The sequence below is a fragment of the Ailuropoda melanoleuca genome, chromosome 2 (assembly GCF_002007445.2).
Source record: "Ailuropoda melanoleuca isolate Jingjing chromosome 2, ASM200744v2, whole genome shotgun sequence".
Lineage (NCBI taxonomy): Eukaryota > Metazoa > Chordata > Mammalia > Carnivora > Ursidae > Ailuropoda > Ailuropoda melanoleuca.
Window position 1 is genome coordinate 131,013,664 of NC_048219.1, and position 16,443 is coordinate 131,030,106.

At 36.2% G+C, this 16,443-nt stretch overlaps 1 protein-coding gene across 3 annotated transcripts in view; it reads left to right on the forward strand.

Moving 5' to 3' along the window:
- The first annotated feature begins 4,835 nt into the window (after positions 1-4,835).
- Positions 4,836-16,443, forward strand: part of PSMD14 (proteasome 26S subunit, non-ATPase 14) — a 103,142-nt gene continuing 91,534 nt past the window's right edge. The window contains exons 1-3 of one of the 3 annotated variants that reach the window (XM_034654623.1): positions 4,836-5,130; positions 11,728-11,855; positions 14,141-14,192. In XM_034654623.1, coding sequence (XP_034510514.1) covers positions 14,145-14,192 — 48 coding nt within the window. In that variant the 5' untranslated portion in view covers positions 4,836-5,130; positions 11,728-11,855; positions 14,141-14,144. Of the gene's footprint in view, positions 5,131-5,174; positions 5,302-11,727; positions 11,856-14,140; positions 14,193-16,443 lie in introns of those variants that run through there. The other 2 variants (XM_034654624.1, XM_034654625.1) reach the window with 2 other exon arrangements.

Sequence of the window (16,443 nt, forward strand, 5' to 3'; positions counted from 1 at the left end):
CATGTTCTCTGCTCTGAAGAAGTTTAAAGTTTAGATGAGAAGGCAGACAAGTAAAAAAAGAGATTATAGAGTAGGATTGTAGGCTAAGACACATGACTAGTATTAACCAACCACTCTCAAAAAGATGGGGTGGACTGTGGGTATAGGAGATGGGACAAAGGACATTTCAGATAGGAGAAACAATGGGTTTGAAAATTCTGAGGCATAAAACAACATGATTTAGCTACAAAATACCTTGTTATAACCAAGAAAGGGATACAATAACAAATTGAGGATTTTTTTCTTCTTTTAAATCAACTTCATGGTAGTATAAATAATATAAAATAAAATGTGTCCATTTTAAGTGTACTATTTGATGAGTTTTGACAAACCACCATCACACACAAAAAATATAGAACATTTCTAACAACCTAAAAAGTTCTTTTGCTCCATACAATCAGTTCTTCCACCTAACTCCACCACATGCCCCTGATATAACCACTGACCTGCTTTCTGTCACTGTATATTTGATGTCATTTGTTTAGAGTTTCATTAAAATGGTGTTACACAGCATGTACTCTTTTGTGTCTCACTTCTTTTCCTCAGCATGATGTTTTTGAAGGTAACCAATGTTGTTGCACATATCATTAGTTTCCTTTTTATTGCTGAGTGTTATTGCACTATAAGGACGTATCACACTTTATCCATTTACCACTTGGGAAACATTTGGATTATTTCCAGTTTAGGGCTATGATTAATAAAACTGCTATAAACTCTCACATTCAAATCTTGGTGTGGACATATGTTTTGATTTATTTTTGGTAAATATATACAGTGTAGTTGCTAGGTCAAATGGTAGTTGTATTTTTTACATTATTTAACAAATAGAAGAACAAAAAATAAATAAAAAATAAAAATAGAATAATGTCCAAAGTGGTTGTACCATTTTAGTTACTGTTTGCATAACATATGTTTTTCATCTTTTTAGTTTCAATATTTTTTGTGTCTTTGAGTCTAAAGTGTGTCTCTTGTGGGAGGTGCCTGGGTGGCTCAGTTGGTTAAGTGGCTGCCTTTGGCTCAGGTTGTGATCCCAGGGTCCTGAGATAGAGCCCCACATCAGGCTCCTTGATCAGCGGGGAGCCTGCTTCTCCCCTGCCTGCCTCTCCCCCTGCTTGTGCTTGCTGTCTCCCTCTCTCTCTGTCAAATAAATAAAAAATCTTTAAAGTGTGTCTCCTGTGAACTGTAGATAGTTGTATTTTTTTAACCCATTCTGCAGATCTTTGTCTTTTAATCAGAATGTTTAATCCATTTATATTTAATGTAATTACTGATAAGGTAGTGTTTACACCTGACATTTTGCTCTTTGTATTCTTTATGTCATATGTTGTAGCTTGCTGTTGTTGTTCTATTCCTTTATTACTGTTGCCTTTTAAGTTAAATACGTATTTTCTAGTATACCATTTTAATTCCCTTGTCATTTCTTTTATTATAAATCTTTTGATTATTTTCTTAGTAGTTTCTCCAGGGATTACAATTACTAAATTATAACACTGTAGTTCAGATTAATACCAACTTAACTTTAATAGTATACAAAAACTTTCTCTGTAGCTTCATTCCCTCCCCTCTCCCTTGTGTTGTCATTGTGATACAAATTACATCTTTACACATAATATGCCAACACAGAATTATTATTACTGCTTTATGCAATTGTCTTTTAAGTTAAATAGAAAAAAAAAGAATTACAAATAAAAATATATTTATACTGTCTTTTATATTGACTTACGCAGTTATTTCTACAAGTGTCCTCTATTTCTTCATGTGGATTTGCCTTATGGTCTAGTGTCTTTTAATTTCAACCTGAAGGACTCCCTTTAGTATCTCTTGCAGGGCATATTTCCTGCGATTAATTTTCTCTATTTTTTTTGTTTATACATACATTTTGGAAATATATTAATTTTCCTTCATTTTTGAAGGATAGTTTCCCTGGATATAGAACTCTTGGTTGATGGTTTTTCCTTCAGTATTTTGAATATGTCATGCTACTGCTTTCTGCTTCCATAGCCTTGGTTGTACATTTTACTGAGAATTATATAATGAGTGGCTTCTCTCTCGACAACTTCAAGATTCTCTCTTTGCTTTTGGCTTTCAACAGGTTGATTATAATGTGTCCAGGTGTGGATTTCTTTGAGTTTATTCAACTTGGAATTTATTAATATTCTTGGATGTGTAGATTAATGTTTTTCATCAAATTTGTAAGTTTTTGACCATTATTTCCTCAAATATTTCTTCCCCTTTCTCTTTCTCCTCCCTTTCTGAGACTCCCATTATACATATGTTGCTATGCCTGATTGTATTCCACAGACTTCCGTGACTCTATACATGTTTTTTTTTTTTTAAAGATTTTATTTATTTATTCGACAGAGATAGAGACAGCCAGCGAGAGAGAACACAAGCAGGGGGAGTGGGAGAGGAAGAAGCAGGCTCATGGCGGAAGAGCCCTGATGTGGGGCTCGATCCCAGAACGCCGGGATCACGCCCTGAGCCAAAGGCAGAAGCTTAACCGCTGTGCCACCCAGGCGCCCCTATACATGTTTCTTTATTTCCTTTTGTATTTGTTCCCCAAACTTGATCATCTCAACTAATCTGTATTCAAATTTGCTGATTCTTTCTTCCATCTGCTCAAATCTGCTATTGAGCCCCTCTAATGAATTTTTCACTTCAGTTATACTTTTCTACTCTAGAATTTTTGTTGTTTTTTAAATAATTTCTATTTATTGATTTTATCTATTTAGTGAAACATTCATACTTTCCTCTAGTTGTTTAGACATGGTTTCCTTTGTGAATATATTTAAAATATATTATATAAAGTCTTTATGTAGTAAGTTCAACATCTGGGCTTCCCCAGGGAGGTTTCTTTTAATTGCTTTTTCTGCTATATATGGGCCATACATTGTTATTTCTTTGCATGTATTGTGCTTTAAAAAAACTTTTTTATTTGTAAAACGGGACTTTTCAAATAATACAATGTGGCAACTCTGGAAATCAGACTCTACTCCCTCCCCAGGGTTTTTATTATTTCCGTTTGTTATAGTGGATGTTGGTTTAGTGACTTTTTGAATCATTCCTCAAAGTCTATATCTTTTGTTGTGAGTGACCAGTGAAGTCTTTACTCAGTTAGCTTAGCAGTCATCTGATGACTAGACAGAGATTTCCTTAAGTGTCTTCAACCAGTGATTCTCCTACTCTTTGCTGAGAGGCTTAGTATGTGTATTGGGGCACGCCTTCAACACTCAGGCAGCAAGTTTACACCTCTATATTAGTTTTCACTTCTTGCTTGTGTAGAGCCTTAAGGTCAGACAGAGGTGAGAGCTTAGGGCCTTCTCTGGTCTTTCCTGAACATTCACACAGCCCTAGGTATGCATGTGCCCCTAAGCATGCATATTACCTTCTAGAGTCCCAGGGATGTCTCTGTTTTTTGAAGTCCCTATGTACATCTCGTTCCCTAGCTAAATAATTTTAGTGTGGCTGGTAGCAAGGGTGCTCTATACAAGCTTGAGAGTTTTGACCTTTCTATTGATTGTTAGGAGGAGTCACTGGTGAAATTTTTAGCAAAGAAGGAGCATGACTATATTTGTGTAGCTGAAAAAAATCTTTGCTAATAAAGGAGAATGGAATGGGAGACAAACTGGAGGCAGGGAGATTAAGATTATTGCAGCATTCTAGGAAAAGAAGTGAGGAAGGCTTGAGTTAAGGCTGGAGTAGAGGGAATGGAGAAAGGGGAGTGATGGGTTGGAAAAGCTCTTTTACAGATTAGACACTTCATGATTTATAGCGTGATTAATTGGGAGGTCAGTAGGAATAGGTGAATAGAAGAGAATATGTCTATTCTCAGGTCTGATTAGGGACACTAGCTGAAGGATGGGGTCATTCACCAAAAAAAGCAAATAGAAGAGGCACAGGTTTGGGTGGACACATAAAGATGCTGATCCAAATATAATATTACCTATGGTTAAAATAATCCATGTATTTTTTAAAGATAGAAATGGAGTATCTGTTAGACGGAAATTCTGTGTAATTATGCCCATCAAATAGCTTTGGATTCAGATGCTGTAATCCCTCCTTCCCCTCCATCCAGAAGATTCATCACCATTCTTGATTTAGGAATGCTTTAAAGATGCTTATTATTTGGAACATATTTGACAAAGTGAGAGGGACTTGGTGAACATGTTGCCCTAAACAGAGCCTGTGCCTAAATATGATATAACTTTGTTGATAATCAGGCATTTCTTGGGTGGTTTTGCTCTCTGAAAACCTAGCAAAGAACAGATAATGGGTAAAATGTTGTTGATGCTAATTATTTGGAGAAACGTGAGTAATGATTTTTTTACGCCCTGTAAATTAAATTGGGCTTAAAAATGGGTGGTTTTAATATTTGGGAAACGTTGGTTTTCCTTGAAATCCAATTCCTGGAAAGCGGAGAAGACAAGGAGGTGGGTAGACTGCGCTGTGGAAGAGAACCTCTGACCTATTTCCCCTCTTTTTACACCTCTTCCTCTTCTCTGCTTCTCTGACGACCAAGTTGAGTTCATCCGAACCTTGCAGTTTTTGAGTAGGACCGTGGTGAACACCCAAACAAACGCGGTTCTGGTTTCTGCAAGCCCGCAGTTCCATCTCCTAGCCCGTCACCTCACGAGCCCAGCAGGCCGGCATCCCAGATCTCGACTGCGGCCTGGATTCGCAGAGCAGGGGAGAAAAAGGTGGGGGAGAAAAGGGAGGATGTTGGAGGGGCGGGAGCGGCCCCGGGGCTAACTTCCGTCCCGCCTTCCCAGCCTTGACTGGAGAAGCGGGGCGGCCCGCGCCGACCGTCTGGCACACTCCTCGCGGGACGCCCGCTGGACTCCCGAGCCGTCTCCAATTGGCCGTCGGGGGAACGGAAGCCGAGGCAGAGCAGTGAACCCGGAAGTGGTTCGCGGCGGAGGCCCGGGCGACTCTTTTGAATGGAATCGGGCTGATTCATCGCCGGTTCGCGGAGCCAGAGCTTCGTGGAGTCTGAGCCGCCGCCGCCGCTGCTGCCGCCTCCGCCGCCTTCGCGTCACCGCAGGTGGGAGACGAGAGCCCAGACCGCGGCTTCCCGACCCCGCCGGCCTTCAGGTAGGACAGGGAAGGCAGGCCCCGGAGGTCCGCGGAGGAAGCCGCGCTAGGCCGCCGCCAGCCCCGTGCTTTCCTGAGTCACGTTGCCCGGCCGAGTTGCCACTGGAGGCCTGGGCCCTGAGGGAGGAGCTCAGGCTCCCGCGTCCTACTCGCCGGTTACTCGGGTCTCTTGTAAGTTAGGTCTGGATGTGGTCTCTTCCAGGCGTTTCTGCTTCGCTGAATTAAACACATCTTGGGAACCGTCTTCTCCCTATACCGGGAAAACCCTTGTGTGTGGCCTCTGTTTGTGTGTGTTTATTGATAGTTACTCCCGTGTTGAAAAACTTCAAAGCAGGCAGAGGAAACAAGGGAGAGAGAATAAAATGAACTTTCCCATTGAAGGCATGCTTGTTTTATCACTTGTCCTTCCCATGGGCCTTGACCCTTTTTCTCTTAGTGTTAGCATTTCAATTCCCTTTAAAAACCAAACAAAAATCCCAGAGATGCACTGGTTTAAACCTTGAAACTCTTCAGAACAAAGTGTGGTTTTTCTGCTGTGCCTTTTAACTTACTTTCAGTTTGTCTTAATTGAGTAGCTGTTGTGAATAGATAACATTTACTGTTTTCAATAAAGTAGTAATCTGCTACTCTGTGTTACCTCTTGGAACTTAGTTTTCCTGGGGACTTATTTTGTGTCTGTCAAAAGAAGGAAAAAATGTAAACTTTTCCGAAGAGTTTGAATATAAATCTAGTGACCAAATGAAAAATTCTTGAAATTAAAAATGGTAACTAAAAGTTGATAAAGATTCATGGGAAAGGCAGGGAAGAAGCCTTAAAAATCAGAATAGAAATGCAGTTCTAGGGTGAAAAAAATTTTTTTTATTGCTCACCAAAGTATGTTTTTAGTGCTGCTAAGTTGTTCACTATATGTAAAGCCAGAAGACAGTCACTGATAATGTTGAAAGAACGAAAAAGAACTGAATACAGTTTTAGTGGTGATGATTGACACAGTGGTGGTTTTCTTGTTTTGTCAGGCAAGGCTAGCAAGTGGCTCATTTAAAGTTTATATGTTTTAAACAAATTTAAATTTAACGAGTTACTGTGCATTTGGAGAGATTAAGATATAGTAGTTCAGAATTAACTACAGTTGTGTTTAGTGAAATGGTGTTTAGTGAAAGGCCTGAATATTGTCTTGAATTTGTCCCAGGACAAAATTACTTCTGGCCCACAGAAGAAAGTTTTGAAATCATCTTTCAGTGAAGCCTCACCTGTTGACTTTGGGATATTATTCCTCCCCCCCAAGGTGCTTGGTAAATAAATGACATCTTGCTGTTCTAATTGTAAAGCTGCATTTAACCTGTCATGGGTTTATTTTATTTTTATGCTTGTCATGTAAACCTTGTGTTTAGTATGTACATTTAGAACACATGTTTGAATAACAGGAATGAGAGGCAGTTGTGTTTTTGTTTTTCATTTTATAGCAGTGTTCATTTCATAATTCAGTGTCCACTTCTGAAAGTCTTACGTGAATAATCATGAGATTTATTACTCATGAACTTGTCATATACCCAGTTTGTTGCACTCATTTGACATTCATATCCTGCTTTGTGATATTTTGGCATCTTCATCTATAAAATGAGAATGAGATTAAATAATAGCTTCTGGTTCTAAGATGATGATAACAATAACAGTAACAAGTTATTGAGTACCTTATAAATGTTCTAGGCACTGTATTAGGTGCTTTGTATTTTATCTTACCACTGACTTGCAAGGTAGGTATTATTCCCATTTTATAGATGAAATCTAGATTCTAGAAGAAGGTCACTTTTTCCAGATCATACAGAGAGTAGGTTTGCTTGTTTTTTAAAGATCGTTACTTATTTGAGAGAGCACGAACAGGGTAGGGGGGTGTAGAGGGAGAGGGAGAAGCAGACTCCCTACTGACTGAGGAGCCCAATGGAGGGCTTGATCCCAGGATCCCAAGATCATGACCTGAGCTGAAGTCAGACGCTTAACTGACTGAGCGACCCAGGTGCCCCTGGAGAGCACATTTTGAAGCTCGGATTCCAATCGAGGTCTGATTGCCTTCACAGTCTTTCTGGCTCTACCTTGCTTCCTTTCACTTCATGTATTTTTCATGGGTTTATATCATGCCTCCCCAAATAGACGATAAATTCTTTCAGTGGAAGTCAGTGAGTTTCTTAGTGGCTCTATTTCTGTATCACCTTATGTACAACGTAGTACAGGTTTCTCCTACTGTCTGAAAGTTAGCTTTACCCCACTTCACTTTTACAGAAGGCCTACATTATACCCGTTTTTTGCTAACAGAAAGAAATCCGAAGAGGATTTTCGCTTTTGCAAAATGTAAATTGTTTCTTTGATTTATGCCATTTCAATTTAGGAAAGTTTTAATAGGAACACTGCTTTTGGATAGAGGGGGGAAATTGTATTTAATGAATGTTTAATTGAATGTTGTAATTAGGAAACAGCACAAGAAAAGATATTGTGGTAGTTCCATATTCACTATTCTAAACTGAAAAAATCTTGCTTTCAAAATCCCATTTATATAATTAAGGTAATATTGACTCTTTCTATTTCTTCCATTGAAGAATGACCTCAAGAAAGTCAAAGAAGTTCCTAATTACTTTCCATAAATTGGAAAGCAGAGGAATTAGAAATACAGTGAGATCTGGAGGAAAGAAAGGGTTTAGCATCAGTCTGAGAAGTAATATGTAACTGCAACATGGGTTGGGGAGTACAAAATGAACTAAGAAAAACAATGATAAACTCAAACAGCTAAGAGCTTCATGATCTTGTTTGAATTTTATGAATTACTGGTATAACAGTGTCCCTTGTGAAAAGGTTGAAAAGTTAAAAATTGCCGCATTCCAAATCCAGATTAAGTTAAAGAATCTATTTTTTAAAGTTACAGTTCCATACATTTTCTGTAAATATTTGAGAATTGATTTATTTTAGTTCCAGCATGAACACAATCTAACTATATCAGGTTCTAATCAGATAATAACTAGGGAGATGTAAAAGTGGAAAATCATCAACTTTTTGATGTACAACCTTTTGAAAGTACCAATGCTTGTTTCGTACTGTTTTTTACCAGTTAGGATTCTAAAGATTATGTTATGTATGACATATTAGTTACAGCTAAACACTTTATTCATATTATCTGATAATTTTTTTTAAGATTTTATTTTCTTGAGAGAGAGAATGTGTGCCTCTGAGAGAGAGAGAGAGCGCGTGCATGCGCGCACAAACGGGGAAGGGCAGAGGGAGAGGCATTTTCCCCGGTGAGCAGGGAGCCTGATCTGAGACCTGAGCCAAAGGCAGATGCTTAACGGACTGAGCCACCCAGGTGCCTCTATCTGATAATGTTTTAAGTAAAGTTAATGATATGATAAGCTCTTGAGTCCTCTGTTTTTTGATAGGTGTAAAAACTTGCTTTAGATCTATAGGTGTTATGCATGGCTTTTATTTCTAAGAATTGAAAGTATTGTCTTTCATATTATAGGGTAACACTTTAATTTTATGACCCCTTTTGCTAAATTCTGCAAAATGCAAGTCCCTCCTCTTCAATATATTTCATTTAGTCCTGCAAAATGTGCCTATAGTTTTGAAATTCACTAAGTGGCAAACTATGTAGGAAGACAAATCTGTGTTGTATGAACTGTAGCCCTTCTAAGGAGGTGGTGCTGATAGCAGATAGCACTCATTGTTTACTTACTATACAAACAGTATGTTAAATGTTGTTTATGTCTGTTGTCTTCTTTAATTTTCTAAATAACCATATAAGGCAGATGCTATCATTATCCCTATTTTGCAGAGGAGGAAACATGCTCGGAGAGGTAACTGACCCAAGGACACACAGCTAATAAGTATTAGAGATAGGATTTGAATGCTGGCACTTATACTGCAGAGTTACAGCTCTTAATCTGCACATAAAATGTGCATAACATAAAATTTACCATTTTAACCATTTTTAGATGTACAGTTCAGTGGCTTTAAGTACACTCATATTGTGCAAACCGTTACCACCATCCATCTCTGGAACTTTTTCATTTCCCAGTTGCAATACTTTTGAAAACATAGATAGCTCATAATTTTCTTGAAGAGATGATGGCCATCATCTCTACTTGCAAAATATTTTTTTTCTTTTAGATTTATAAACACCAGTTAAAGTTAGTCCACTGATTTTTTCCACTTCTACATTATCTATTTCTTTTTGCTCATCTTTGTGGACACTTTAGCATTTGTCCACATATGAACTTTATCAACATAAAAGTTAAACGAATATGTCATGTATCTCTTTAGCAAAATAAGTTTTTGTTGTAAAATAGTGTGTAATGAAGTCCTTCTGAATACCTAACTGGATGAGAACATATTTCTTTTTTAGTCTTAGAAATAGATTGTTCACTCACTGATCCACTTAACAAATAATTTTTGTGGTGAAATTCAGGTAACAGAATTAACCATTTTAAAGTAAATAGTTCAGGGGTGCCTGGGTGGCTCAGTTGGTTAAGCATCCCACTCTTGGTTTCAGCTCAGGTCATGATCTCAGGGCCGTGAGATCAAGCTGAGAGTCAGTCTCCATGCTCAGGTTTAAGTCTGGTTGAGATTCTGTCTCTCCTTCTCCTCTGCTCCTCTCCCCTCTCACACAAGCGTGTGTGTGCTCTCTCTCTTTCTCTCAAATAAATAAATTTTTTAAAAAAGTGAACACTTTATTGTCATTTTGTACATTCACAGTGTTTTGCAACCACCTAGTTCCAAAACATTTCCATTATTCTGAAGTAAAATCCCTTTCCCATTAAGTAGTTTCTTCATATTACTCCTTCCTGGTAACTTCTGGCAATTTCTAATCTGCTTTTTTTTTCTGTGGATTCAGGTATTTGGGATACTTAATATAAATGGAATCATGTAGTTTGTCACCTTTTTTGCATGTCTTCTTTTACATAGCATAATGTTTTGAGGTTCGTCCACATTATCACATGTGTCAGTACTACATTCCTTTTTATAGCTGAATGATATTCCATATGTTCCACTGTATGTATATTCATACTAGAATTTGTTTATCCTTTCACCTTTTGGTGGACATTTGGGCTGTTTCCACCTTTGGGCTGTTGTGAATAATGATGCTCTAAACATGCATGTACCTGTGTTTGTTTTGAATATCTATTTTTAATTCTTTTGGATATATACCTAGGAATGGAATTGTTGGGTCATATGGTAATTCTTTGTTGAATTTTTTGAAGAGCTTCCAAACTCTTTCCAGCACTCCTTGGTTCTTAAGTTTGAGAAAATTAGTTTAGGGTATTGTCATCTGAAGATCTGTAGTCTGAAATTTTGTTTATACCGGTGGTTCTGAACTGGGAGTGATTTTGCCCTTCCAGGGGACATTTGGCAATGTCTGGGGACATTTTTGGTTATCACGACTGGGTAGGTGCTACCAGCATCTAATGAGTAAAGACCAGGGATTCTGCCAAACATCCCAGAATGCACAAGACAGTTCCCTACAACAAAAAATTTGGTTCTAAATGTCAACAGTGCTGAAGAAACCCTGGCTTATACCATCAATTTTATTATTACCGTTAGAGACAAGAGTGCTGTTACCTGTTTCTTTACATTCACCTTATGATTCTCTAATCATCGTGAAACTCTTTTTCTCTGTCAGTTCTCCTCTGTTTGATATTTGAATATAATATGAAAAATTCCGATTTTTCAACTGTGTTTAAATGAAAGCTAAAAAAAAAAAAAGACTACAAAGATTGTGTTTCCAGTCTTTCATATCTTTTTGAAAGATGATGAAACACTTTGGGCAGCACAATAAAAACTGAAGGATGAAGCAATAGCAATAATGTATTTCACTATTGCATTGTTTCGAGTAATTCTTATTCTTCCATTTTCTTGTTATTTTAGTCTTTTTGGCATAGTTGGGAATAATTGATTAAGAAATGATGAACTAGGGGCGCCTGGGTGGCGCAGTCGTTGGGCGTCTGCCTTCGGCTCAGGGCGTGATCCCAGTGCTCTGGGATCGAGCCCCACATCAGGCTCCTCCGCTAGGAGCCTGCTTCTTCCTCTCCCATTCCCCCTGCTTGTGTTCCCTCTCTCACTGGCTGTCTCTCTCTCTGTCTAATAAATAAATAAATAATCTTAAAAAAAAAAAAAGAAATGATGAACTAATTCCTATGATAATGAAATAGCAAACTTTCAAATACAGGAAAAATAACATCACTGAGGTTCCAATATATCATGGATTTGTAATAAATGGAACTGTAATTGCAAAATAGAATGTTCTATTTAAAAATATGAGTAAATTTTCTCTTTGTTCTTGGAAACACCTCTAGAAAGACTAAAAGTCATAAAATGTCAATTCTTACATAGAATTGCTCAAAAAAGAAACTTAAAAACAAAATTTGTATATGGGGTAATCCTCTGTTCTGTAGCTACCTGGGATGCTATTTCTTTCCATATTCTTCTGGAAATGGTGATTAAAATCAGTTTTGATTTCTATTTTGCTTTTAGGAATTTTGCTTCATTTAAAGCTTGTGGTAAATCTTCCTCCATAGTTCTCAAAGTAACTGTATCTTATTTTATTTACTTTTTTTTTAGGAGAGAGAGAAAAAAATACTTGGAAAAAGTTATACCTGCCAATATTAGCAAGAGCTTGAGTTGAGAAGAAATTTTTCAAACTCAACGAATTGAAGCTTAACACCTCAAGAGTTGTAGTTACTGACCAGGTGAGAATTAAGAATGTACATAACTTTCACCTATTCTTTCAGGATATGATATAAATACGTTATGAAAATGTATCATTTTTTAAACACATCAAATTATAAATATATGATAGATATCCAGATTTAAGAGCTCACGAAAGTCATTTAGATAACTAGCACTTTTGTTCTTATTTGCTTTCTGTAAACTTTTTAAAAAAGTAGTGTGATATAGAACATTTATTGATATATTTTATTTCCAAATGTTAGTATTTTTATTAAACCTCATTATGTTATCTAAAATGTTTTAGTTTGTTAAATATTTTTTCCTGTTTGCTGAGACATCTAATTTTACTAAAAACACAAATTTGACCTGCCAGATTTTCATTCCCTCTGCTCCCCACATTGCTCATGTATATTCACAGCATCTGGAGTCTGTGTAAAGTCATAAGAAACAACACTGGGGGAATAGATGAACTGAACACAGCTGGGAATAGACTTTGGCCTGGAATATATATATAATTTCTAAAGTATACTGTATGTTTTTAGTTTTTTTCTATTTGTTCTTTAAGTTTATAAGCTTGAAATGGTCCAAAAGAATTTTTTTTTTCCTTTGGTAATACATTCTAGAGAAATGTCTTCAATATTTTAAACTATTCAGGTTTTGCCCCTCTGCTTCTAGCCATTAAAAAGTGCCATGTATTGAATGGTATATTTGAGTTGAGGAATTTTAATGAGAATTTGATGGAGATTATGTTTGTAAATGCTGCTATTAGCGTGTGTTAAGGTTATAAAGTAGAAACTTTTTCTGGGCTAGTAAATTTTCTTATGTACCTTTCACGTTTTAAAATGAATTTATCCATTGTGAATCTCACGGACTTGTTGATATAAAGTTGTTTATAAATTGTAGTTTATATAAAATTCAAAAACAGCAGAACTAATCTATGCTGTTAGAAGTTGAAATTCTATCTTTGCATGGTGATAGGGACCGGAAAGGGGGCATGAGAAGTGTTCTTCGGTGCCCGTAGTGTTGTTTCATCTAGGTCGTGGTTATGGGAGTGTATTCGCTTTTTGAAGACTCCATGGCTGTGTCATTTTTGCATTTTTCTATTTGTGGACTTGGACAAAGTTTGCGATATTAACAGCGTTAAATATAAGAGTAAATTGTTAGCAGGATCCAACAAACATGATTAGGCTGTAATGTAATGATCATGAGTACATTATTTTTAGTTTGTGTAGCAGTTCTAACTAGTAAAACAGTATGAACAAATGACTAATTCATTAGCATTTAATTTAGAATTTATAAATTGTAGTAATACCATTTTCTAAAGCATACACGTAGAAAAGGAATTTTAAGGCACAGTAGCAATTTTCAAGTAGAAGAAATGCTTCATTGTCACTCTTATTTAGTTGTACTGATAGTAATTTTTTAGAATTTGATTACACTTTTTTGTGTAGTTGAGGTCATATTGATACCCTTGCTATTTCTTTCTTTTGATTTCTTCTGAGTTTTTCAAGCTTATAAGAATGTCTTCTGTAGTTATTCTAGACATAAAAACCAAATCAGATTGATAATTTAAAGTTAATCTTCTTTGTATTGATTAAATCTAAAATTATCATTGAGAAGAACAGCTGAATTTCCTTAATGAAAAAGGTGTATATCTCCATAACATCTGAAATAAGGCAAAATATCTGTGTAGGTTCTAGAACACTATCTTAATGCATTTAATGTTTACTTTATAATATTTCTTTTAGTATAATGAGTTCATTTTAAAAGAGCCTTTGATGCTAATTCAGAGATCCATAATCTGCTCACAATGTCTTTCACATGTAGTTTTGATGATAACTGACAAGCTGTAAGTTAATTAGCACAGAACTTACTAATGAGGATGTTAAAATTTAATTTAAAAGTGAGGATTTTTATTTGTACACTCTGAACAAATTGAAGGAAATTCAATCATACATATGATAAGCATTTCAGGCACTTTTTCTTCATTCAGGTACTTTATTAGATAACAATGAGAAAATATAATTAACTTAATGATAGCAAAGTTTTGAAAGTATGCTGAGATTGCTTGTCTTTAAAACCGGGGATAACCCAAAACCAAAGCAGTAAAGTAAGGTCTGTTAATTAGCATGGAAGACAGCTTCTTGAATTAATATGTGGTGTTAATTAACAGGAAGTCTGATGTTGTGTTGTAATTACCACCAATATTTTTGACATACTGAGTGACTGAAGGTGAATTATATAGATAGCAATTGAGTAAACACTTTTGTGCTTAGGAACGTTTTCCTTTGTTTCTGTTTTCTAGAAATATGGACAGACTTCTTAGACTTGGAGGAGGTATGCCTGGACTGGGCCAGGTTAGTATATAGACTTTCAGTATTTCTTTGTTTGTAAACTACATGTCTTTCTCTAGTTATCCAAAGAGAAAGAAATCACTCCCAAGAAAATCATCTCACAGATAATCTTATGGTAAGAAGCTTACCTTATTGCTGGTTGTTGTATTATTGCAACACTAAATAACATGTGGGGAACATTTTCTATTATCTTAATTTCACTTTCTCCTAGGAATAAGAATTTTCTCTATTTTTTTAATTTAAAATTTGGGGATATGTAAGATTCTCAAACTTGCCTTTTAATTAAAAAAAAAGGACTCAAAATATCTTATTTCTGTGTTTACAATGTAGATCTTAGAAGTAACACATGAAAAAGTAAACATGGCATATTCTTGGCAAGATCCAGAAAACTGACCCACAGAATGTATGTGTGTACAGTTTTAATACTGATGAATTCCTTCTGGTAGTTATGATACATGGCTGAGATGATATGTAATATCTCTTTTTTTCTTTAAATTTGGTTTATATGGTTTCTTTTACATTCTTATTAAGATTAAATTTGTTTTCAGTTTTAATATTATCATCTATCTTATTTTTTGCTGTTGGGCAGATGGCTTCTAGATAGATTTTTTTGATCTCAGAGTATTTATTCTGCTTTGGGTGAAATTTTTGCCTTTTTTGAGTTCTACACTGATTATCTTTCCAGTACTCCATTCACGAAAGTGATATCTTTGTGTTGTTCCTTTCCTGAGACTTTTATATAACAATGTTTTATGACTAAATTTTGGGAATATTTTTATAACCTACTTTTATAACCCTTTTAGCTACCAGTTTTCCCTCATTTTCATATCATGGTCAGTTTGTTTTCCTTCATTTAAATTAATGTATATTTTGTGAAAGAGACGGTTTTGTTGGGGATTTCATGGTATTTTCAATGTGGAGGCACTTTTATAAGGATTCCTTAAGTAGGTCTGTCTCATGGCTTCTACTAATAAACTTTTCCTTTTAGAAAGTGGAATCATTTCGTGATTCTGTGTTGCATCCTTGTATAGACTTCAGTTATTTTTCCTTTTTTTTTTCAGTTATTTTTACTTTGTTAGTGTTGACTATTTCTCATGTTCCTTTACTATCAGCCTATTTCTTTCTGACTCTTTTTTTTTTTTGTAAGATCTGTGTAATCCATTCTCTTAAGAAACCTAATAAGCCTTGGGGCGCCTGGGTGGCTCAGTCGGTTAAGTGTCCAGCTTTTAATTTTGGATGAGATCATGGTCTCAGGGGCTTGAGATTGAGCTGTGCATCGGGCTCTGAGCCGTGTGCGGAGTTTGCTTGAGATTTTCTCTCCCTCTGCCCTTGCCCCACGTGTGCGCATGCTCTCTCGCTCTTGCTTGCTCTCTCTATAAATAGAATCTTATAAAAAAAAAAAAAAGAGGCTTAAGCCTCTCAGAACTTGACCTTTCCAAAGCTGTTTCCATACTTTCGTAAGGCTTCTAGATAGGTTTTAGAATTCCCTCATTTATTTTGAAGTTAGCAATAACAATGTTAAGGCATATCAAAATGTTAGAAGTGAGCTGAGGTGGTATGTAGGTACTGCAAATTTACCTGCAAAATATAGGCAGTGATATTGCCTTATTGGAATTCTTAAAGAAAGTTGCATCAAATTTAAAAACCAGAGTATCTTTTTTAAGCATTAGATGCAATAAATTATATAACCACGCTAGAAATCCATGCTGGGAAATTGCTGGATGTGAAATATAGTTTTACTGACTGTAAATTGAGCTACATCATATCTCAGTGACCACAGCAAACCTTTGTAGTAAGCGAAAAACTTAAGTTTGGTTCAGTAACCTCTTCTTGGTTTCTGGTAGTTTAATCACCTCATGTGTCCTCTGTATTCTTATTTGAAGTTAAAAATATGTTGTTTGAGAATCTGTTATTTCACGTATGTGTTTCATCTTCCCAATTAGATGGCAGACTCAATGTGATAATTTGTGGGGTGCTTATTTCTGTCATATCTCCTTTGTCAAATACTAGTGTTCAATGGTTAATTTTTTTTCTTAAAATTTTATTTCACTATTGGGGTGCCTGGGTGGCTCAGTCTGTTAAGCATCTGACTCTTGGTTTTGGCTCAGGTCATGATCTCATGGTCATGGGATCGAGCCCTGCATTGCGCTCTGTGCTCAGTGCAGAGTCTGCTTGTCCTTTTCCCGCTGCTCTTCCCCCAACTCAACACTCGTGCTCTCTCCCTCCAAAAATAAATGAAAATCTTTAAAAAATT